Source organism: Lasiodiplodia theobromae, assembly GCF_012971845.1.
Source record: "Lasiodiplodia theobromae strain AM2As chromosome Unknown scaffold_4, whole genome shotgun sequence".
NCBI lineage: Eukaryota > Fungi > Ascomycota > Dothideomycetes > Botryosphaeriales > Botryosphaeriaceae > Lasiodiplodia > Lasiodiplodia theobromae.
In genome coordinates, this window is record NW_023336530.1 from 774,828 (window position 1) to 797,685 (window position 22,858).

General features: G+C 53.1%; 8 protein-coding genes across 8 annotated transcripts; 5 read left to right on the plus strand and 3 right to left on the minus strand.

The window, feature by feature from the left end:
* Positions 1 to 1,424: 1,424 nt before the first annotated feature.
* LTHEOB_1657 (Heterokaryon incompatibility protein) lies at positions 1,425 to 3,293 on the plus strand (the record flags this gene model as incomplete). The annotated part of the gene is made up of 1 exon (XM_035510382.1): positions 1,425 to 3,293. The coding sequence occupies one exon, from the start codon at positions 1,425 to 1,427 to the stop codon at positions 3,291 to 3,293; it is 1,869 nt and encodes a 622-aa protein (XP_035366167.1).
* Positions 3,294 to 3,902: 609 nt separating this feature from the next.
* On the plus strand, positions 3,903 to 5,735 carry LTHEOB_1658 (Heterokaryon incompatibility protein; the record flags this gene model as incomplete). The annotated part of the gene is made up of 1 exon (XM_035510383.1): positions 3,903 to 5,735. The coding sequence occupies one exon, from the start codon at positions 3,903 to 3,905 to the stop codon at positions 5,733 to 5,735; it is 1,833 nt and encodes a 610-aa protein (XP_035366168.1).
* Positions 5,736 to 9,138: 3,403 nt separating this feature from the next.
* On the minus strand, positions 9,139 to 9,829 carry LTHEOB_1659 (Plasma membrane protein pth11-like protein; the record flags this gene model as incomplete). The annotated part of the gene is made up of 4 exons (XM_035510384.1): positions 9,139 to 9,236; positions 9,291 to 9,349; positions 9,411 to 9,478; positions 9,533 to 9,829. The coding sequence occupies 4 exons, from the start codon at positions 9,827 to 9,829 to the stop codon at positions 9,139 to 9,141; spliced, it is 522 nt and encodes a 173-aa protein (XP_035366169.1).
* Positions 9,830 to 12,220: 2,391 nt separating this feature from the next.
* LTHEOB_1660 (P-type ATPase) lies at positions 12,221 to 12,952 on the plus strand (the record flags this gene model as incomplete). Its single annotated transcript, XM_035510386.1, has 4 exons — positions 12,221 to 12,428; positions 12,478 to 12,564; positions 12,620 to 12,799; positions 12,864 to 12,952. 4 exons carry the CDS (start codon positions 12,221 to 12,223, stop codon positions 12,950 to 12,952), a joined length of 564 nt encoding a protein of 187 aa, XP_035366170.1.
* Positions 12,953 to 14,239: 1,287 nt separating this feature from the next.
* On the minus strand, positions 14,240 to 15,921 carry LTHEOB_1661 (putative FAD dependent oxidoreductase; the record flags this gene model as incomplete). Its single annotated transcript, XM_035510387.1, has 2 exons — positions 14,240 to 15,235; positions 15,295 to 15,921. The coding sequence occupies 2 exons, from the start codon at positions 15,919 to 15,921 to the stop codon at positions 14,240 to 14,242; spliced, it is 1,623 nt and encodes a 540-aa protein (XP_035366171.1).
* Positions 15,922 to 16,611: 690 nt separating this feature from the next.
* On the plus strand, positions 16,612 to 18,355 carry LTHEOB_1662 (putative acetylcholinesterase; the record flags this gene model as incomplete). The annotated part of the gene is made up of 2 exons (XM_035510388.1): positions 16,612 to 16,802; positions 16,867 to 18,355. 2 exons carry the CDS (start codon positions 16,612 to 16,614, stop codon positions 18,353 to 18,355), a joined length of 1,680 nt encoding a protein of 559 aa, XP_035366172.1.
* A 485-nt stretch (positions 18,356 to 18,840) lies between these two features.
* LTHEOB_1663 (uncharacterized protein) lies at positions 18,841 to 19,463 on the plus strand (the record flags this gene model as incomplete). The annotated part of the gene is made up of 2 exons (XM_035510389.1): positions 18,841 to 19,092; positions 19,146 to 19,463. 2 exons carry the CDS (start codon positions 18,841 to 18,843, stop codon positions 19,461 to 19,463), a joined length of 570 nt encoding a protein of 189 aa, XP_035366173.1.
* Positions 19,464 to 19,679: 216 nt separating this feature from the next.
* LTHEOB_1664 (MFS transporter) lies at positions 19,680 to 21,603 on the minus strand (the record flags this gene model as incomplete). The annotated part of the gene is made up of 6 exons (XM_035510390.1): positions 19,680 to 20,024; positions 20,122 to 20,886; positions 20,944 to 21,235; positions 21,288 to 21,358; positions 21,419 to 21,486; positions 21,546 to 21,603. 6 exons carry the CDS (start codon positions 21,601 to 21,603, stop codon positions 19,680 to 19,682), a joined length of 1,599 nt encoding a protein of 532 aa, XP_035366174.1.
* Positions 21,604 to 22,858: the final 1,255 nt, after the last annotated feature.

Genomic DNA, 22,858 nt, shown 5'->3' on the forward strand with positions numbered 1-22,858 from the left:
ATCTTCCATATTAGGCGTAGTGTGGTTAGAATTTGTGTAATGTTTCACGCGGCCAGCCTGGGGGCGATGATCTGCTTTATGGTTTTCATCGAGAAGACCATTATCGTCGCGGAGATATCGGATGTTTACAGTCTGAGATCAACGGGGCAGCTGATCCCATTCATCATTGGTTTGGCATCCTTCGTTGCGTCAGTAAGGGAGATTGCATTGCTGCACTTCAGAACGGTACGTCATCCTGGTTTGTAACCGTAATCCCCGCCTGTGCTACAGAAACCATGGTATCCTCAGCCTTTTAGTATACATACATGGCAGAAATGAGCTGACAACTTATCTTTAGAGATATCCTGATTGGTATACCCGCGCCTTGACGTTCAAATTTGGTCTGGGACCATCGTTTTGTAACCATTTACAAAAACTCGAGAAGGAAGAGCCGATGGTGACTGTGGATTCTGAGGCTGGCACGCCGGAGTCAATGATCCAGGATCCCATGGACGACGTGAGCCCGACAAGTAAACAATAGTAGAGAGATGATTTGAATTTCAAGACAACTCCCTTTCCTCATCTTTTACTTTCTTTCTAAAAAAAAATAAGGAGAAGATCGCATGAGCGTGAGAATTGCATGTGCGTGAATACGCGAGGAATACCGTGGCTGCCATCTGCACGATTTAAAGTGGCATAAATACATCGAGTAACAAAGACGAGGCGCTGAACCATCCACTTATTGGCCATCATGGTCAAGGAAAAAAAGGTCTTTTATGTAGCATGGTAGCCTGGAGTTTTATTTCCAGAAATTGAGGGAAGCCACAATCTACGGACTGTCATTGAGTTCAAATAGATACTAAAATGCTCACAAGATCCAGCCCCGTTGACGAATGTATGTACAATCCGTATTGCATTTTTTTTCCGGGCCACGTCATCACGTCTCAAGAACTCCACGCTCGATGAATCTCAGACCAATGTTCTCTCCTTGTGTAAGAGAAGCGGCACGCGGCTGAAACTTGCTGAGGGTTGGGGGCTAATTCCTCCCATCTTTCGCTTAAACCGCCCCACTCGTCAAGACACACGCCGGCCTCCTCAGCACACGGGAGACCTTGTAACACAGCTCAACTGTTACTATACTGTGCGCTCACATGGAAATGTCACAAGCTCACGGACATTCGGCATGCGGCAGCCCCTCCTGCCAATACTACCCCCAGCTGCAGTCATGTTACGAGTACGAAACGGTCGGACGCCGAAGAGATCCTACCCATGAGGAAATCCACATGCTATTTCACGAAGAATGCTCTGGATGCAACGCCTTGAGCTTCGACGGTCAATTGTGCGTATATTGCCAGCACCTCCGTCTGTATCACGTTCTCGTTTGCACGACCGGACAGCAAAAAAGACGGATATACTACACGATACACACCGGAACAGTCAAGGAAATGTACCACAGGAGTCAGCAATGTGAATACTGCTACTTTGTGCTGCGATCAATTGAGTTAAAAGGAATTGCGTGGCATGGGCTGTGGCGGGTGGAAGACCATGAAGAGGAAGAAATATTGTTTAGCCCCGGGGGTGAAAATCAGGAGGTTGTCATCTCAGTGGGAGAGTTTTCTGTGCCCTTGGCCTACAAATTCGAAGGCGACAAGACGAACACTTGTCTGAAAGAAGTCAGAGAACGCATTTCATCTTCAAAGCTGAAGGAATGGCTGAGAAGATGCGAGGAACAGCATCATCCCACCCAAGCCAAGCTCGGTGAAAATGAGCTGCCGGAGGGGATGCTGGTGATTGATGTCCGAAAATCTTGTGTGGTTCCGGCACCCGAAAACTGCAAGTACGTAGCCTTGAGCTACGTGTGGGGTCCACCGAAACCGGGTCAAGTTGAGGCCACCAAGGCTTCCATCAACAATCTCAAGCAGCCGGGCGGCCTCTCCGGGGACCACATGCCAGCCACTATTCGAGACGCCATGGAACTGTGCCGCGAATTGGGTGTACAATTCCTCTGGGTTGATCGAGTGTGCATCATCCAGGACGACGGAGTGTTCAAAATGACGCAGATCAATTCCATGGACTGCATTTATTCTCGCGCGGTGGTCACTCTGTGTGCAGCCGCCGGAAACGATTCAGATGCTGGCCTCTTTGGTACAAAGAATACGGTTCGCACTCTGCGTCAGCGCAAATTCTCAATGGCTGACCTCGACATCATTGCCCCTCTGCCTTCGCCGAGAATGTTTCGCAACGAGACCTGGTGGACTCGCGGATGGACCTACCAGGAGTACATGTTGTCAGAACGCGTCATACTCTTTTCACCTTGGCAGGCGGTCTTTGAATGCGTCCATGGAGCCTTCCATGAGGGCAAGACTTCGGAAGCCCCGCCTGACTGGAACCGCGCGGACAAGCTGGCTCCACTACAGTCATACCAGCGAACTGTTGGAGAATACAACAACCGCACACTCTCTTATGCCTCTGACATCTACAATGCCTTTCTCGGAGTCTACAAGAGCCACTACAAAGATCTGGAAGATTACATATTCGGGCATCCAGCACGAGATTTTGATGCCTCCCTCCTTTGGACTCGCGGTCCCGGAACCGAGAGGACAACAAATGATGACAGCGGAGTATTTCCAACTTGGAGTTGGGCCAGTGCCACCGGGTGGATACGATTTCACTCCCAGTGCCATGGTGCCTTGGCGAGTTGGTACCGATTGCCGCAGGATGGAGGTGATCCAGTACTTATCCATGCTAGTGGAAGTAACGGAGCTCATCCGGACTGGGAATTAGAGGATCCAACAGGACCTCGGCCTCGCTTGGCAATTGCAGTATGCTGGATTCTTGGGTTATTGGAGGCGCCTCCCTTGGTAGCAATCTCCAAGACGAGAACTCTTTCGGAGCTGGAGGAGGTAACTAGGAGACTATGGCCAACCTACCAAAGCTTCTGGGAATCATTAAGGCTGTCCCAACTTCCTGCAGATACACTTCTTAAAGTCCAGAGCAAGAGAGGACGTATAGCCTTCCTATCCACCGTGGCAAGATTGAAGCTGCGAAACGTGCGTTCAGCGTTGAGTGGAAAACATTTCGAGCTGGAAGGAAAAGATGGTTACATGATCGGAAACGGCTCCACCGACACTCATGAGAGCTTCGACGAACGCACTTTTCTTTTCGTGGCCCTTTCAGTAGACGCTGATGGGTCGAATCTCACCAGAATAGTGCTCGAAAACGATCATGTGATTGGAAAGCCCATCTGCGACCAGCGAGTTCAGGAAGATACACGCGAGCCATACTCGGACAAATACGGAAAGGCCGAGTTGTGAGTAGAACCAGATCTGCCGCGAGATTTACTGTGCGCTAATGGAATCGTGATATGCAGAGAACATCACCAAGAACTTTGGAAAAACATGACGCCCTCCCTGTTGAAAGCATCTCCTATACTGTACACGCCGCCTTTGGGGCCACCCCCGAAAAGAGACGACGAGATGTGGGTCCACCTATAAGGAAAATTTACCCATATTTAGTGCGAATGCTCACTGAAGCAGGTCCGAATCCCAAAAGAGAAGAAGCATTAGCCCTGATGTAACCTATCTTGACAGCAATAGGACGCCTCTTACTCCTCCTCCAGTTCTCAACATTATGATGGTTAGCGTCAAGAACGGTGTTGCTCGACGTCTCGGACTTGGGCGCGTATTAGTGGTCCAGTGGGCAAAGCAGAATCTGGAATGGGAGACAATTGTGTTGGAGTAACAGAAAGTTGGGGCTGGTGGCGCTCCGCTTTGTCTGAGAAATTGGGGGCCATTCATTTTGTGCTTCACCATTGGCCAGTAAAAGTCATGAATTATTGGCAAAAATTGGGGGCCGTTTACCTACCTTTTAAAGGTTACATCAGCCTTTAACAACTACATTTCCTTCCCGCTGAGCCCTGCATCATGTGTTACCCTCACAAGCAGCAGGGTTTCTCCAACCTCCAATCTCTCACATACAGCAAGTTGGAACGCGAGAAACGAGAGATTCGTCTACTCACGATACATCCCGGATCATGGCGGGCCCGCATCCGCTGCACGCTGACCACGGCTTCACTCAACGACAATCCGGTTTACAACGCGCTCTCGTACGTTTGGGGAAGCCCTCATGACACGGTCCCCATCTTCGTCAACGGCAGAGTATTCCACGCCACAGTCAACCTCTGGCGCGCGTTGCGGAGAGTCCGCCGAGCCACCGCCGCTTTCACCGTATGGGTCGATGCCATCTGCATCAACCAGCGCGACAACGTCGAAAAGTCGTGGCAAGTCGCGATGATGAACGCAATATACACCAACTGTTTCTGGTCCATCGTATGGCTGGGCGAGGACCCCCACGCGCGCAAAAGGGCCAAAAACCCGCGGCCGCGGTCCAAAACCTTCCGGCTCGCGGTGCAGCTGCTCAAGATGCTCACCCAAGACAAGCACTACGCCGACTACCCCTGCTACGAGATGACCAGCACCGGTATAGCAGTTGCAGAGCGCTACCAGCAGCACTTCAAGTGCCTGCAGACGCTGCTCGCGGCCGACTGGTGGCACCGCATCTGGGTGGTGCAGGAGATCGTCCTGCCACAACGCGTCCTCTTCCTCGCCGGCTCCGAGAAGTTCCACATCCCCATCATCGAACGAGCCTACGTGCGCGCAGGCAAGCACGGCGTGGACTGCTGCCGGTGGGCGTGGCAGAAGCTGCACGCGCCCGCGCCGAGCGGCGTCTTTTTTAAAGCTGTCGTGGATCTGTTGACCGTCTTCTGGCCGTTCGCCACGGCCGCTTTCTACCGCTTGCCCGGGAGCGAGCTCTCGCTGCGGAGGCTGCGCGAGGTGTGCGGGCACATGGACGCGACGGTGGCGCACGATCATGTGTACGGTGTCCTCGCGCTCGTCACGTCCTGGGGCGAGGCCACGCCGCCCGTGCCGGACTACACGCGCCCCGTGGCTGACACGGTTGTGCAGGCTGTGCTGAGCATGGTGGATCAGGAGAGGAGTTTCTGTGCCTTGCATGGATCGAGGGACTTGCTGTCCAGAGATGGCATTCCCTCCTGGGTGCCGGACTACGCAATGGGTCATGATCATACGTCCACGCGCTACCCGCTTCTCGAGTCGTTCAAAGCGTCTGGTACGCACTTTGAGAGACCGGTGCTGGTGGACCGCTTTATCCTCCAGGTAAAGGCAGTTGGTATTGATCAGGTGGAGAAGGTTGGGCGCGCTGTTACGAATCCCGACACGCTCTGTCCAGCTTTGGAAGAGTGGAGAGAAATTCTGGGCGCAGACGTTGCGGGAGAGAAATCTCAGCCGAAGATGGAACAGTTCTGGAACGCGCTACTGCGAGCCACTCTGAGCTCCAACAAGCTTCGCCAAACATATGGATGGGACTGGTCTGATGTTTCATGGAGCGTGTGCGAGGACGACTATCGGCGCTTTCGTGAGGCTTGCGCACGTAAAGATGACAGTAAAGGGCCATTTGTCTCGTTGCTTTCCCAGCACAAGACGGGAGCGTCATACAAAGAGTCCGTGTCCAAGAGGATGTTCTTCACAAAGACTGGGAAATTTGGCCTGGCGCGGTATTCAGTTGAAGTTGGAGATGAAATCTATCTGCCAATTGGGGGGAAGGCGCCTTTTGTTTTGCGCCGAAGCTCGACAACTGCTCATCAAATTGTCAGCGAGTGTTTTCTTGAGGGCTTCATGGACGGGGAGCTTATGGAAGGGGACTGGCAAGACAGACTGGAAGACATACTAGTCGTGTAGACTCGAGAACTTTATTCGATATTCAAATTTACCTTGCGCTGGATTTGTAGCACCTTCTCCGATGGCGCAGGGCAATTAATTTGTGATAAAAGAACGAATTAAATACCAAAAGAAAAATCAAAGCATGTTACGATAGACATATTTCAGGCGCTCCTCCCTCAGAATCAGTAACTGCTTCACCGTACATTATGCCGTCAACATAACAGACACCAATGAGTTTATACTCGCTGTTTGCTATACGCCGCAGGATGACCGGCGCTGAGCACCCGTATAGCACCCATATTTCGTCATGCCGCAATGAGGAAGACGGTACGAGTGCCAGGTGACCTCCGTCACTTAGAGCAATCCGCCTATTCCTAGCAAAGTCTTGACAGCACTTGAAGTCCAGTTCGTTAAACATCATCATGTTGTACTTGAGTCCTTCACCATAGCCAATTCCAACCCCAACCCCATTGCAGGTCATGAGAAGAAAGAGGTCCTTTTCTGTGATTTTTGACGACAGGTGTGGTCGTTCTTCCACCAGGGCTCTAACGATTGACCGCAAGCTCCTCAACGGTTGGTTTCCCTTCCCTAATCGCCTATTTTGAGCTCTTCCAAAGAACTTCTCCCATTCTTTCGAGAAGAGAGTTGAGATATGACCTACGTGCTTTCCTCGCACTTTGAGTTGCCCCAGCACACATCTTGGTTCAAGCGTATGCCGGAATAAGCCACATGCGGCAAATTCAAACATAGGAATTGGTCTGACTGTCATCATTTTAGACCAATCTGGCACCCAAGAGGGGAACTCGACCGTTTTTTCCTGTGAGGATACTGAGTCGGCATTGTCGCAAAGACTAAGGATGGATAGGTCTTGACACTCTTCAATACATGCGCGGGTAGCGTCGTTGTATACTTCGTCAAGTTTCAGCGAATAATCTGGCTGTATAAGCGTTCTGGCGCTTGAATGTATGTTTCGGAGGGAGTAGATGATGTCTCGTGGATTTGATGCTTTCATATGACCTCGAAGAAGCCGTGCCCTCATGTCTTCGAGGACTGAAGTGAAAGTGGAGAACTCCATGTCTTCGATCTTTTCCCAGAAAGTCATCATGAAGTAGAACGGCCGCATACCCTTGGAAGAGTATAGATCATACTCTGTGAGTTCTAGAGCATCCATCCGTCCCCAAATCCAGTATAACACATTGCAAACTCGTAAAAGATCGTAGGGCGAGAGGGTTATGTGACCAATGAGCATCCTAACCTCCTTCGAAAGCAAGGCCTCTTGCACAACCCAGCATCTAGAGAACTATAGTAAAGTTAGAACAAAGAATCACGAAGCTTGGTTGCACTAGTAATTACCCATGGACGTTCCATAACTTCCCAGGTAGCTTGGAAGATCTTCTGAAAGGCTCTTCTAGTGCACGTTTGACAATAGTGGGCTGATCCAGATATTTTTTTCACGAGAATACATTGAGGTGTCGAATCTCCATGGCAGATGTTTGTAAAATTCTGGAAAAGGGAATACACGTCCAAATCGGCCTGTTCGCTTCCTATTTCAAGAAGTTTGAATGCTCTGAAAATGAATCCTTCGGGCTTGTGTCCAAGCTGAGTGATCAAGCATCGTATAACGTTAATGCCATCCGTGAAGCCTCCTAGCCACACAAGTGTCCTTTGGGCTGTGGCATAGATTTCCCCCATAATAGCCACTTGCTGACTTCTTTCGTGAAGATCGAGTTGATCAATACACAGTTGGTCGATCCATAGATAGTCGGTTTGGCAGGCGTTGAGCAAGTGAGGCAGTGATTTATGTAGGTTTTCAGTGACGTGAATGAATTCTCCGTTGGTAAAGTGAAGTTTTATTGGTTTTTTCCAGTCTCCCCAGGTATAGGAGACGGTTTCGAATTGCGGAGCGTCTTGAATGGTTGTGTGAATAAGTTCGAATGCAGTACACTCCCGGTTCCGTAAGGCAAAGCGTCGAATATTGAGCAATCTAAGAGGCTTGTGACCGTGCAGTTGACGGTATTGGTATTGAGACATTTTGATGATAAGGAACAACTCTGTCGACAAATTCCGCGCTGATTTCACGACGAGGCTATTCAACCAAACCCCACACTGCTGCCTAACAATAGATTGCGTAACCGAGCGCCAGGGCTCCCACTTGGCAAGACGTATTGCCAAGACGGTCAAGATGTCTCAATTAAGACGGCTCCGACAGCGTCTTATCTTGTTTAAGACCGTCCTTCTACCGTCGTGGTAAAAATCCGTCTTGTCTTAGACATGTTAGTACAAGACGCGTTAATACGCGCTTAAGAAGGTGAAAAAGAGCTGTATTACAATGAAAACCAGCATCATCGAACAGGAGAATGCAGGGATTGCCGTCCACTCTGAACCAACTTTAAGCACTACGACATGGACTGACGGCGAACTGCCAGCGACAGCGAGGCGACTGTCTGTTAACTGGGAATCATAAGTTTAATTTGTAGCTTCATCTGCCACGTACGACCATAGGTCGCAGAATGCAGGGCTTCCCGTCCGCTCAGCCGTACTTAAGCTGCGAACCGGCCGATTAGTACTCAAGTGGGTGACCATTGGGGAATCCCGGCTGTTGTACGTTTTTTTTTTGCCAGTGTGGGTCTGTGCTAACGTTTTGCGGGCAAGTCGCTTAGCGAGGTTCCTCTTTTCAGAAGTCGCTAAGCGCTTATGCAGTAACAAATATCGAATCCTGCATTGAATATGAAAAGAAATAAATTGCCCATACATCGAAGCGGGAGATGTGGATACCAATAGGTGTGCTGCGAACGATGTGTGCACGATCTGTGACGGACATGGTACAGCCCTCTGGTTAGCGTGAATTTGTTTTTTTGCTCATATCATGGGTAGTTAAAACCATCTTCCGGACAAGAATGTGGAATTGAAAAAAAAAATAGCTTCAGCTACTCACATATGTTATTTTTCTGAGAAAGAGCTGAGGCATAGCTACGCCTAGGACCTTACTATTCTTCATGCCAACCGTCGGCTGCAATACCCTCCTGTATGTTGACCGGCCATTCGTAGTTAATAAAAATCAGAGCACTTTCAAGTAATTTGCAAATTTGACTTCAATGATAGTATTAGCTATCTACTGTCCACTCTGGAAAATTCTCCGCGTTGCTTATTCGTCAACGCCACGTCGGTGTGCTCCCTGTTACTAGAAATCCGACTGAATCTTGTAGGTCCGACCAGGTTCGATAGCGGCAAGACCTCTTTGGATGATGTTTGGGTTGAAACTTTGGACGCAAAGAAGCCGTGTAAGCGGCTGATAGCAGCACCGAATGCGTGTGGATTCAGGACCGAGTGAATAGTGGGTAAACAGCATGCAATCAGGGCGACGTTGGTTTCGATGACGGTCCAGAAGATGCCGGCGCTCGTGATTCCCTGGACTTTCTCATTAGAAACAGCCATGAAACACATCCCTCTGAGTACGGTGCATGAATACCAATATATCGTATGGTGGCATGCCCATGACAGTGGCCTTTTCAAGCGCGCCTTTGACTGTCAGCAAGAGAGCCACTTCTCAAAATCTCGGAAGCGGTCACTCACTTGAAGGCGTGCTTTGCTGAATGCAAATGACCATGCGCACTATTGCTGAAGCTACGGCGCTTGAGGAGGCCAGCAGCGTCAGCGCGGTAAAACGAGCGTTATGGCTGTGGCGAAACTTACACACCACCAAGCATAAATACACCACACACCTGCAACTTGCGGATTGCAGGCATCTGAAGCTTCCAGATCTTCATATAATCAGCTGATGGCTGCACGATAGCATGGGAAGGGTGGCAGCTCACCCAGGGGAACGGCAGGACCAGAATGATGAAGTCCAAGACGGCATCCAGGATGGCATAAACAACGGTGGCCATGAAGCCAAATCCGCATTTCTCTCCAATCTCGGCAAGTGATGCCCAATTTGTGGCGAAGTTGGTGCCGCATGCAAAGGTAAAGCCGAAGAAAAAGGCAATGATCCATGCAGCTGTAATCGCAACGAGTACCAACGAGACGACCTGGAAAGAGTTGTATACAAAGAAGATCCGGCGGTAGAAGAACAGGAATGATAGCTTGATGAATCCGATGGCGAGAGGCTGCATAACGAAGACAATGTAGACAAACTGGTGACGACGCTTATTAGCATGTCTTCATGTGGAATGAGGTAGGCGAATAATGATACCTTCTCCAACAGTACTAAATCGGGAGTCGTCGTTGAAATCCAGTTCTCCGCATTGGAAGCGTCATTGTGTTGGCCAAGTACATTGACTTGCGCGCCTGGACGGAGAAACAGTGTAAGCGGTCTTCCAAGCCATGCTTCTACTACTCAATGAAACCTTACCGTACACTAGAACAACAGCCGTTCCAATAGTGGGTATCACGGCCAATAAACAGAAGAGGTCGTCTAAATGGTTTAGATAGCGAACGTGGCTAAGTTTATGGTTTGCTCTCAGCCGGTAAATAATTCTCACCGAGACAGCCAACAAGGCAATCACTGCCAAAGCGATACCAGCCGCCGAACATGATTCCTTGTTCACGTAGCCCATTGCATTTGGAAAAGGATTGTGTATGGGAGTGAGGGCTGCGGCCAGCCGCTTGTGTCTTCGCAGACAGAGAGCGACGGTCGAGGATCAAGAAAGATCGACAGCGGAAGAGCACTGATCGTACTTATTTCCACTTGCCGAGCAGAACGCGGCAAAGAACCCATGCGTCGCCAAGTAATCGGGCTAGTGCGTAGCGTGGCATTTGGTGGTCACGCCACAGTGTGGCGGCAGAGCCCGGCCTACGCGACAAGCCATCGCGGAGTATGGACCGTTTTAGTTGGGCCAACAGCCCCTGCCCACAAACTAGTCATTTTGCGGTCCGAGCCATGCCTGAGCTCCCACGCGATGCATGACCCTTATTTCGCCAATCTGCAGCTAGAAAATCGTCGCTTTCCACCAAGGAAAATCCACATCTTTTAGGACATGTCTTTCACATACCAGCGTTTATCAAGCAATCCCGGGAAACAACATGCAAAGGAGTCACCCTGCGGGGTGCGCTGGGTGACTATCTTTCTTGCCGTTATCTCGCTATGCAACATGGCGATTTTTGCGGCGTCCCTGTACCTCTTTCGTGCTAGCTCACCAAGAGAACCCTTACCAGACTCGGTCGCGAAGGCGGAAGAGCTGCCAACAGAGTTTATCAAATTCAATTGGCATACGCCTTGGAGTTCCAACAATGACAGCGAGGCCGACCAACTGTGGGACAACATCAACACTGCCCATGGCCATATTGCAGTAGACCGCGACTGGGCCAGCACACAAAATGTTCGGGCATTTTTCTGACGCAGCTCTACCTGGTCACTGCGCTGACGCATTATAGTGGCCACCGTCCATGGACGTTCCGGGACAGCCGGGTAAAGCTATGTACCTCCTTGAGGCGTACCATCAGCTCCACTGCCTCGTAAGTTCGCCCGTTGCCTGACTAGAAAGAAAAGGCCGCCTGACAACGCAAAGCGCCTCATACGCCGGACACTCCTTGATTTGTACCACGGAACGCCTCCGCAGTGGCCTATCGCGCACAACCGTCACTGCTTTGACGCGCTGCGCCAGCATATCATGTGTCATGCCGATAGTACACCACTATACGGCGTTGGTGACCATATGGCAGGGAATGAGCAAGTGCATAGCTGTAAGAGCTGGACGGCATTGCGCGACTATGCAACGGCAAACACTGCTTGCTTTCACGATGGACAGCCCGGCTGGACGCTGGAAGACCACTTCTCTCAATGCGATGACGGGACAGACGGCCTCTAAAAATATTGTTATTGGTCAGATAAATCGACAACGGTCGGGTTCAGGGTTTCAGATGAATTACACTTTAAGGACGAGTCATGACTGGAGGTCGTGACGTATCTGTGGCCGCGTCTGCAGTTTCCCTGCATCTTAGGGCATAACAGGCTTTCTATAAACCGTTAACCGCCTTATCCCCAGCAGCCGCCCGCCATACCCGATCTGCACCTGCCGAAAACATACGATCATGGGACTCTCCAGATATTGATTGGGCCCCGCCAAACCCCGGATATGAGCGAGCCGTTATTGGTAGTCGTAACGGGCAAATTACCGATGATGTGGCGGCGCCAAGCGAACCCTAATTAAGGATGAGGCTGAATCTAGATACAGTTCTGGAAGCGTTCTCCTTAGTAGTTCGTGCCCAGTGCCGCGTGTTTCATCTGCAGCCAATTGGCCAGAGCTCCCCGTACGCAATGCCGCTACTGACGCTGCGAACACGCCATGTTGACAGCCGCCGCAAGGTACCAGACGCTTTGTCCGGCTGATTCCGTCTGCCCTATGAGCTGTCAGAGGCACTATACAAATGATCTGCTGTCTGCACGCGATAGTCCCGCGCTATCGCCAAGTCCTCTCACTACCATCCCTGCTCAACAGCAGTAACAACCAGCATTTCATTCATTCTTTTGCTACGTCGTTTTCTTTGCTTTCAGTCATTCCAACATGAAGTTCCTTGTCCACCTTCTTTCCATTTCCAGCTTTGCTCTTCTCGGCTTAGCTGCCCCTGTCGCCGAACCAAAGGCGCTGAACGGCGTTGCCGGGGCGTCTGGTACCATCGGCAATGTGGCCAATGCTGTCTCTACGCCCATAAGTCTTCCGTCTGATATCAACACTGTGCCGGATACGGTAATCGGCGCTGTCTACGGCATTCGTAAGCCAACCACCTCCGGCCGTAATATTCTCCTCTGACCATACTACAGTATCCGGTACCTGTGGTATAGATTGGAAGTGCAACATCACCCTTTCTGGAACCATTGAGGATCTCCTGGTCGACGGTGACAAATACAGTAAGTCACTGAAACCTGGCACTCTACCTTTTTACTAATGATTTTCACTTCATAGCTGGACAAGCCTCCGTTGCCGCTTGGTGTGATGAAGGCCGCTGTTACGGTGCCACTGACATCGACACTTCTGGCACTGCTCCTTTGGTGATCACCTGCGACCAGGTGACGGGATCTGAAGCCTGCACAGGGACGATTTATGGAGCTGCAGATGTCATATTCAGCAATGGAAAGCAACTTGGTAAGAGGACTATCACTCCCTTTACTCGATGGTGCAAAGGCTAATTTCTGTTTTCCTGTGACAGAGGTCTGGGGCTGGATGACGCCGTCAGGATACTGCAATGGAGGCACTTGCTACGCTTCACTCCACGCACTTGGAGATCCCATGTACTAAGCAAGGGGACAAAGAAAAGCGAGAAAGAGAGGCGAGAACCAAACAGGGTTCAAACTAATTTACGAGAACATATGCCAGCTCTTCCGGAAGTACATCCTTCAAAGACGGCTACCATAATCTCATAATTTGGAATACTCTTTCGTTGACCTTCCCATGGACAACTTGAACCATTCACACCCGAATTTTCGCCCCACCTCATTAACCATTAAACATTAAACCTGTCCTCGGCGTTCACTCCATGGAAATCTTCCACCTCTCACAGCCAAAAACAAGCCAACACCTTACACAAACTCCAAAACCCCCTTAACCTCATCCGCCGCCGCCTTCCCCTCCGCGCTTCCCCTTTCCAACAACTCGCCCAGATTCACCACCACCAGCCCTATCACTCCTCTCCCCCAACCCCTCCTTCCCACCTTTCACCTCCGCCTGGCCCCCTACCCCCGTACTGCGCGATGGCTGCGCCTGCGGATCCGGCTGACGTGCGGGGTGGTCATCGCCGGTCTTGTGCTCGTCTCGCGACGCGTTCGAGACGGGATCGGCGTTTGGATTCCCAGGCTCGGGTCTGCTTGATGACGACGAGAAGCAGGAGGCGGTTTGGGTGGATACGGTGGCGGGGAGGGGGGAGGTGTGGAGGGGGCGGCGGAGGAGTTGGAGGGCGCGCATTCTCTTCTTCCTCTTCCTTCTTTTTTTTTTTTAAAAAAAAAAGAGCTGGTAAGGATGCGAAGGGTGCGGGTCGTTTGTATGTCTTTGAGATGGTTGGAGAGGACCGGGTTGCAGAGGGAGTTTGTTGTGCGTTGTTCGAGATTGATGCAGGGATAGTGGTGTTTCGGCTTTCGTATGACAAGCGCTTGGAAAATCGCTACACCAATGCATGGGTTGATATATTCCAAAGTCAGAAGAGATAGCGGGATGATGACGTAGAGCTGACATGCATGGTGGAGAGCCGGCAGCCGTCCGTCATCATTACGCGAGGCCAAGATACTGCAAATCTTTCGCATACAGATGGCTTCTTCAAAAGGGAGAATTAAGGTTTTATTACGATGATGAAACGCTATGCATATCTACCTTACCATGCAGCGATCAGCATGGCGCGATTTCAGATAGGACTACAGCCGGCTTTCCCTATCGATTAGCGAAACGGATAAATGCTGAGAGATCATCACCGTTAGTTCTTATAAATAACTCTTTTAGCGTGAATCACCTAAAAGTTTATTTTAATAGGCGATAAAAATTGGAAGCGAGGTTCACTACCGGTGCATCCAGATTCCCTCACATATGTCAGCAACATCACAGATCAGCAACCTTCCGTGGAAGAACAGCCCGCTCCACCCGCTCCTCCGTAATCCACAACTGCTCCGGCAACCAACTCCTAACTTCCTCCCCATCCCCCTCCGCCAACACCCCCTCCCTCACCAACACCATGATCCCCACCGCCTTCCCCGACAACCACGCATGCACCATGCCCTCCCCCGAATACCCCGCCGCCGCCCACTCCGCTCCTCCTCCTCTTGCTCCTCCCACTCCCACTTCCTCGCCCTCCTCCTTCTCCTCCCTGCCCGTCAACCCCCCCAGCAACTCCCCCACCCACGGAAACCCATCAGCCGAAAACCCCATCACCCCCGTCCACATCGCCTTCACGCCCGCCGCCTGCCCACCCCAATTCTCCCGCCCAAACACAGCCTCCAGCGCGCCGCTCAGGTGTATATCGACATGCACGTCGCCGTACGCGTCGTCCCGCGCCACGCCCACCTCGTCGACGCCGCGGTGATGCGTCGCCGCCAATCCGCCGCCTAGCATCAGTTCGCCGTCGGACAGCGGCGGCGCGGCGGTCGTCGACGAGGAGGAGGAGGAGGATGAGTGCGGGAGCTGCGTCAGGTAGTCGAAGCCGCCGTTGGCGTAGTTGAAGAGCCACGAGTGCCGGGGTTCCTCGAGCGACGGGCGGAAAGGAAAGCGCGCGCCGGGCCCCTGCGCGGTCATCTGTCCGCGGACGGGGAAGATGCGCCCTGCGAGGCCGGGGACGAGGGTTGAGATGTAGCCGTTGGTGGTGTGGACGATGTGGCGGGCGGAGAGGGGGCCGCGGGGGGTGGTGAGGGTGTAGGGATGAGGCTTGGGGGAAGAGGAGCGGGAGATTTGCGTGACGGGCGTGTTGGTTTCGAGGGAGAAGGTGGAGGGGGGGAAGGCGTGCTGGAGCTCCGCCAGCAGGTGGGTGACGAGCTGGTAGGGCCACGCGGCGCCGGCGGGGCCGGTTATGGCGCCGATGGCGTGCGGGGCGAGGTGGAAGTGCTGGCTTGAGGATTAAGAGAAGGCCAGAGAGGGAGTAAGGAGTTGCGCTTTCCACTTACGGTTTGAAGCTTCTCCCCGCGGTGCGATGCGAAGCCCTGGGACTCCTCAGGCATGTCCTTCTTGAACTCTTCTAAGCTCTTCACCGCTGCGAGGAACGTCTCTTCATCGAAGTATACGGAGACGAACTCCACTTTCCGCAGCTGGCTTCGTTCACGGAGCTCGGGCCTGTCCTTCATCAGCGCCTCCATTTCCGGCATGTGTCCCAGCCTGAATCTGGTGAGCTTCATGGCCGCATCTTTCCCGAAGAGCTGCTTGAACTCTAGGTATTCCAGCACCGTCTCGAGTACATGGCCGCCGTTCCGTCCTGTAGCTCCGCTACAAGCATCGCGGGCCTCGAGTATCACAACTGATGGCGGATTGCGGCCATGTTGCTTCGCCGTTTGTAAGATGGTCCAGGCAACGGAGAGGCCCGTAATCCCTGATCCAATGATAGCGATGTCGACCTTTTCCGGCAGAGCCCCGGATTGCGCTCGCGCAACTGTTGGATGTGGTTCCTTCAGCCAGAATGATTCGGTCCTCCCCTCTCCGATTGGCAAGCCTGTAGATCTGTGTGCGCGGTCTAATGCAGCTTGGCGGATAGTTTCTGGTACCTGGGGGTTTGATAGAACGGCTTTAATAAGAGACATCTTGAAAGTGATGAGCGTAGCGGAGGTGAGTATGCAGTGGATTGGGTACAAGAGAAGTCTTGCCGACTATCAAAGTGAAGATCAATTGATATATACTACAGGTATTCGAATGCGGTTTCCTCAAAAGCATCAGCAGACATTTATTGTGAATGAACATGGCCGATAAGGCGGAGGCCGCGGACTCCGCTGGGTGCCCAGGTATGCTTCATGCCTTATCTGTGAGCGCGTACAGCTTCTCAACGGGGTATAGCGTGCTCGGTAGTCTGAAATGCGGGGATTACCACCAAGTCTTGGAAGATACAGCCCCGTGAACCCCACAATCGTGGCTTGAGACAGACACTGAAGATAAGACAGGCATTGAGTCATCCGATCTATTGTTTCAAAACTTACGTGTAGCTGACAGATATTGGCGCATACAACTGCTTGATATGGAATATCGAGTGACTTACGCCATGCATCGGCTTCAGGATTGAGCTATCTTCGGACGTCTGTTGTGTCCGCGGACCCCGTAGTGCGTAACTCCCAAGCATTTTGCGCTTGTGGATGCTTCTATCTGGGACTTTCAATATCATATCTCTTCCTCGCACGTCTCCAACAACTGCAGTTGATAAGAGTCACTTCAGCTCTCCAGCGCAGGTTCCTGCTACAGTTTTTCCCTGCGCATCCCATAATCGAGTATCAGCACCGAGAATGGCTCCTCAGACCCCCTGCGGCACCACAACCATCGACATACCGTCCTTTGGAAAGGTAAAAGGCCTCGTATATCCGAGCGGAACCCGCCAATTCTGCGGCATCCCATACGCCACACTCACAAAACGATGGACGCGCTCCGTCCTAAACACTTCCCTACCCAACGACTACCATGACGGGACACAACACGGGTAAGACAACCCTCAAGCCCCCATCCTCCGAACGAAGCCACTAACAAAAAAAAAAATACAACAGCCCCATCTGCCCGCAACCCCCCGAATACGCCACGGGCGACGTCGACCCCATGGTCCCCGTCCCGCCTTTCCCGCACTTCAACAAAGCCCCCGAGGAGGACGAGCTAAACTGCCTCAACCTCAACATCGTCCTCCCTCCCCCGCCCACCACAACCCCAACAACCGGCCCCTTACCCGTCATGCTCTGGATCCACGGCGGCTCCTTCCTCTTCGGCTCCTCCACCCACCCCTGCTACGACATGGTCAACCTGATCTCTTTCTCATCCGCTATCGGTGCGCCTGTCATAGGCGTCAGCATCAACTACCGCGTCGGCCTCTTCGGCTTCCTCGCCTCGCAGTCCATCTCCTCCGACCTCGCCGCCGACGGCTTCGCCGGCGCGGGTAATTTTGGTTTGACGGACCAGCAGACGGCGCTGCGCTGGGTGCAGCGGTACGTCGGCGCGTTCGGAGGGGATCCGGATAACGTGACGATTTTCGGCGAGAGCGCGGGCGGCATGAGCGTTGCGCAGCAGGTTTGGGCGAGGGACCCGGCGCCGTTTGCGCGCGCTATCAGCATGTCCGGCACGCTGAATACGATTCCGGTGTGGCCGCTGAAGTGGCATGAGCGGCGGTACCGCGCGCTGCTCGAGCACCTGGGTATTGGCGAGGAGGTGGATGATGGCAGGGCGACGCTGGAGCGCCTGCGCCAGGTGCCGCAGGAGGCTGTCGCGGCGGCGACGTGCGCGATCGAGGGCGGGATGGGCGCGACGGCGAATCCGTGTGCGGACGGGTGGTATCACGCGCAAACCCCATCGCTTGAAGCCGGCGGCATCGTCTCGCCGCCGGCGTGGCTGCGGTCATATATGATCGGCGACGTGCGGCACGAGGCCATGATCTTCCGCGGGGCGCTGGACGACCAGGACTACGCGTCCATCCTGGGGCACTTCTCAGGCTTCATGGACGAGAAGGATGCGGTGGATGTGTTGCAGCGGTACAGCATCGCGGCAGAAATCTCGCACGAGGAGTTGGAGCGCCGCTTTGAGGCGATGGCGACCGACGCTCTCTTCTGGCTCCAGACGTACTTGCACGCGCACGCGTCGCGGGTGGAGCGCACGTACGCGTATCACGTCGACCAGGTGTCGACGCTGGATAATGCGCTCAAGGGCCTTGCGTACCATGCCATCGAGCTGCTGTACGTGTTTCGGAATCTGGAAGAGGAGATGAGCGAGGGGCAGAGGGAGTTGTCGCGGAAGATGGCGGCCGACTTTGTTCGCTTTGCGTACGGGGAGGATCTGTGGGAGAGGTTCAATGGCGAGGGGAAGAAGTGGATGGTGTATGGGCCGGATGATGGGTGGGCGGTCAAATCGGAAAGTGGTGATGAAGATGTGAGGAGGTATGCGCGCATGAAGGAAATTTTGGATACTGGGCTGTTTCCGAAGTGGGCCGCGGCACTGGACTATATCGTGAACAAGAGGTGGATTCTGGGAGCTGTTGTGCCGAGCAAGGATTAGTAGATACTTATCTGACATCTGAATGGGTTATATCAAACTGCGCATGCTTTGCAGAAACATGTCAAAGAGAGTTGATTTCCTGACCGAGCACATGATATCGCTTGCACTGTTGAACACGAGGAATCCTACATTCGGTAGAGGTGAGTACAGATGTGTATCTTGGAGATCTTAGTACGACGAAGCTTGGATGGACGTGTAGTTGGAGAGATTCGCGAGGACTTGCTGAATTAAGTAACCGCTCGCACATCAGACAAGGGCGTCGGTCCCCTTATCGTGAACGAGGTACGAGCGCAAATGACGCTCATTGGCCACAGCTGATTTTACTAGCCTGAACCGGTAGCTGTATGCGCCGAACAAACTGGAGATCAGTCCCACATTTCTGATGCCCGACAACACTGGCCGTGATCATACGGTGGATCTATATAACCGCCATCGATTAATTCGACCATTTTGGGGACCCCAAAGCTCCTCAAAATTACTCGATCATGTCTCACATCCCGTCTCCCGGCAATGCATTCACTCCGGAGGTGCCTCCCATGCGTCTCCCTCACCTGGAACACGAGTACCGCCTCATTGCAGACATGGGTAGCGGGTACGAAATGCCGAACATGCGCGGAACTGGTCTGACCCGTTCCGTCGGCAACATTGCCGGAGGCACAGTGGCAGGGCCGAGAATCACGGGCAAGGTGCTGGAGAACAGTGGAGCCGATTGGGCGATCAGGGTGCACTCGAAGAAAGTGAGCGCTATATCTCCTTGGGGACTCCTATCGTTATCGCTGACTTACGGTAGATCTTTTACCAACTCGATGCCCGATACACCGTGCTCACAGACGACGGCCACTACATCCTCGTCAACGCTAAGGGCATATTCAGTCTTGGTCCAGGAGTTCCAGATACAGGGGAGGAAGAGCCGACGTGCTCGCAAGACGAAGTTGAGTATTTCTCGCACCTGACGTACGAAGCACCGGGAGACAGCCCGTACAACTGGATGAATAGCATTGTGGCAGTCGGCGTAATGACTATGTGGGAGAACAAAGTTGTTATCGATGCCTATCGTCTGACCAATTTTCCGGGAAAGGAGGCGGAGGATGTGTACGTTGGGCGATAAGTGATGGAATCCTCTGGGAGCTCAGTGAAAAATGTAAAGAATAGCAAAGGAGCTGAACAGAAACATCGTATCTATCTACTGCTCAATGGACCACTCAAGATCATATTCCATAAAACCGAATATCCCCAGATCGGCCCCATCGTACAATCCCAATCCCAATGCCCCATCCACACCCTCCCCCTCCGTCCCACCCCCAGCAACCCACCCCCACTACCCCTAACTCCCCTGCTGCCTCCCCACCAACCCCTCACACCTCCCCGCCAACCTGACCCTCCACCTCCGCCCCCACACCACCACCGGCACGAACAACAAACTCACCACCAACGAAATCACGCCGCAAGTGACGAACATGTTCGTCAGCCCGGCGCTCTCCAGCCACGGCGTGATGGCGAAGGGGATGGGGATGCTGACGGCGTTGCGGACGAAGGTGATGGCGACGAAGGCGTCGGCCGTCAGGGGCCGGTGCGCGTCGATGACGAGCGTGAAGGCGGCGTCGCCGATGGCGCCGAGGCCGAAGGCGAAAAAGGCGCCGCCGAGGGAGGGGTAGATCCAGTGCATGCCCTGTTGTTGTTCGCTCTCTCTGGTTAGCTCATGGGTCGTCGGGGAACTCCGGGGGACGCAGAAGGGGGGGATAGGGGGGGAGGATGAGGATTCATACACGGTCAGCCGTCACGCCAAACATGACAATCCCCCCCGCCATCAGCAGCGCGGGCAGCGGCAGCAGGTACAGCCGCATCTCGGGCTCGAAGACGCCGGCGTTGCGGCGGGCCAGCCAGCGCACGGAGCGGTCGCTCAGCACGCCCGTGTAAAAGCTGCCGATCAGGTTGCCGACGAAGGGCCCGAGATTCATCAGGCCGATGCCGGCCGACGTGAAGTTGTACGGCGGCGCCGAGAACACGATGGAGATAATGGAGGCCTGGATCACCAGCCACACGACGCCCGCTGCGTACTGCAGCGCTGCGAAGAGGACGTGCGGCAGCAGCAGGACGTGCGCTGGGAAGTAGGCCGTCTTCCAGAGACTTTCGGAGGTGGGCGTGGTCCAGCGGAGACGGTGGCGGTAGGAGGATGGCTGCGGGGTGGTGGAGGTAGATGGGTTGCTGGTTGATTCGTTGAAGGATAGGGTGGTCGTGTCGGCAGGGTTTTTGGTGTCGTCGTTTTTATACGGTGGGCTCTCTGTTTCCCCGGAAGTGGTCGTAGGGATGCCTTGTAGGACGGGAACATACTTCGTCTCTTCGTACCCGAACAGGAAGAGCACGAACAGGATCGTCAGAGAAATGGCCAAGGCAAAATATGAAGCTCTCCACCCCTGAGACTCGGCTTGAACACCTGCCGCCATGGGAGTCAAGAAGCTACCAATCATGACTGCGGTGAGATAAAAAGCATTCGCTGTGCCCCTCTGGTGGAGGAAAAACATATCCGCTATCTGACAGTGGTGAATCAGCGCACATGAGTTGCCAAATTACGCTCAGGGTCAACCTACCGTCACTTGCACGATAGTCTCGTTCGTCGCACCTGCCAATCCGTAGAACAGATTCGTTAGGATAAGTTCCGCCTGTGTTTCCATGTAAGTCGACCACCAAGACACGGCAGCCATGACTGCGGTCGACACCACGTAAGTCGAGCGACGGCCATACTTCTTGGTCAAAGGGATGAAGAAGATACATCCCACCGCCAAGCCAGCCAGATTTGCCGATTGGGCGTTGTTGAGCTGCTCGAAACTGAGGCCCATATCGGGCGACATCTGCTGCCAAAAGCTTGTCTGAGTCGATAAACTGTGCGCGTCTCAGCTGCGTGTTGATGGAGAAGATGGTGATTCGGACTTACGCCGTGAAGACGGCAACGCTCTGCGCAGACACCAGCCCATAGTTCAGCGTCTTGCGCCACAAGCTCCAGTTCTGGTATTCAGCGTATCAGTGGTTTACTCTGCGCGGCAAACGAGAGCGATTTCCACGCACAAGAGGGTCGTTGGGATCGTCCGAAGGAACAGGAAAGTACACAAAACTGTGCGATTCGTCCGCGTGTTCTGGGAGGGCGTGAATTAGCTGCCGTCATGCAGACTGTGCGTCAACAGAAAGTCCCTACCATGGATCAGGAGAACATCACCGGGCGCGCGGTCTCCGCGGGTTCCGACGGGAGACATGGCGTCGTTGGTGTTGCCAACTGTGGGGCGGCAGGCTTCAACCTTAGATTGCCAAAGTAGCGAAATGAAGAAGGCACTAAGCAATGGAAGCTGGATCTCGACTCTTGCCAGTAATCATCACTCAAAGACTTGAGGGCGATTGGCGAAATTATATCCCCTCCGCCATTGAGGCGGATGCTATCAATCAGCTGTAGATCGAGGTCGGTTGAGACACTGAGCGTGGCTAAACGCCATAACGACCTGCCGAGCTGTGTGACAGGCCGATAAGACGCTTTCTTGTTGTGCGGCCTTGCTTCAATGAGCGTTTGGCGCTGGTCCCGGGGTGGCCCACGCTGCAGATGTGTGGGGTAGCCACTTTGCACTAACCTGAAAGAGAAACTGTATGCGCCGGCGCGTACACTGGTTTAATTGAGACGAGTCCGAAACCTTGTCTGTGGACCCACTGAGGGGTCTTTCTTAGACTGCCACGCGGGCCGAAGATTAAAGATTGGAATGTAGATATATTGATAAGTTTCGGTATTCTGTTTGGGCTATCGCAGTCCCAATGGCACAATCCAAGGGTTTCGAGATAGTACGGTTCCGTGGGGGTAAGCAACCGAGGGCAGACTAAGGTTTTCATCTATCAATGTTGAAGCTGACAAATGGTCCAGGTGACAACAAGTCAATAGCTGCAGTGGCAAGAACCATATCACGAGCGTAAATCATCTCCCTCACCACGTCAACAAAACCGCGACTGAACCCCGAGCAGCTTCTCCGAAGACCCACTCATACGATGGCTTCGCCCAAATGCAACACCATGGAGTACACTGACTCCTCAGTCCATGTCATGGCAACAAAGAAGGGTGGAAAGGACTTTGACGGAAGAGGAAATATATATCGCCATGGATTCGAGACATGAGGGAGACGAGCGCGAGAAAAGCGCGATATGCTTCCCTTCAGTGGGCTTTATTCGTCCACCTTCAACAGGTTGGCTACGATATTTTTCGTCGCTTTCTTCAAGGCTCCGCCTGGGTGCTCTAGATTATCTTTGGCCAGTTCATGATGATGGCGGCAATATGAGGGTTCGTGATTGACTTCCAAGATGTGCGCTCAAGCTGACTCTCGCAGCGGGTTGACATCATGATGACCAACCACGAAAGCGGTAAAAGGGCAGTACAAGAGATTGCGAAGAGACCTGCATGGTACATAGAGGTTGTTGCGGTGGATCCGTCGTATCAGAGGATGAGTCTGGGCTCTCGGATGTTGAAGCATCTTG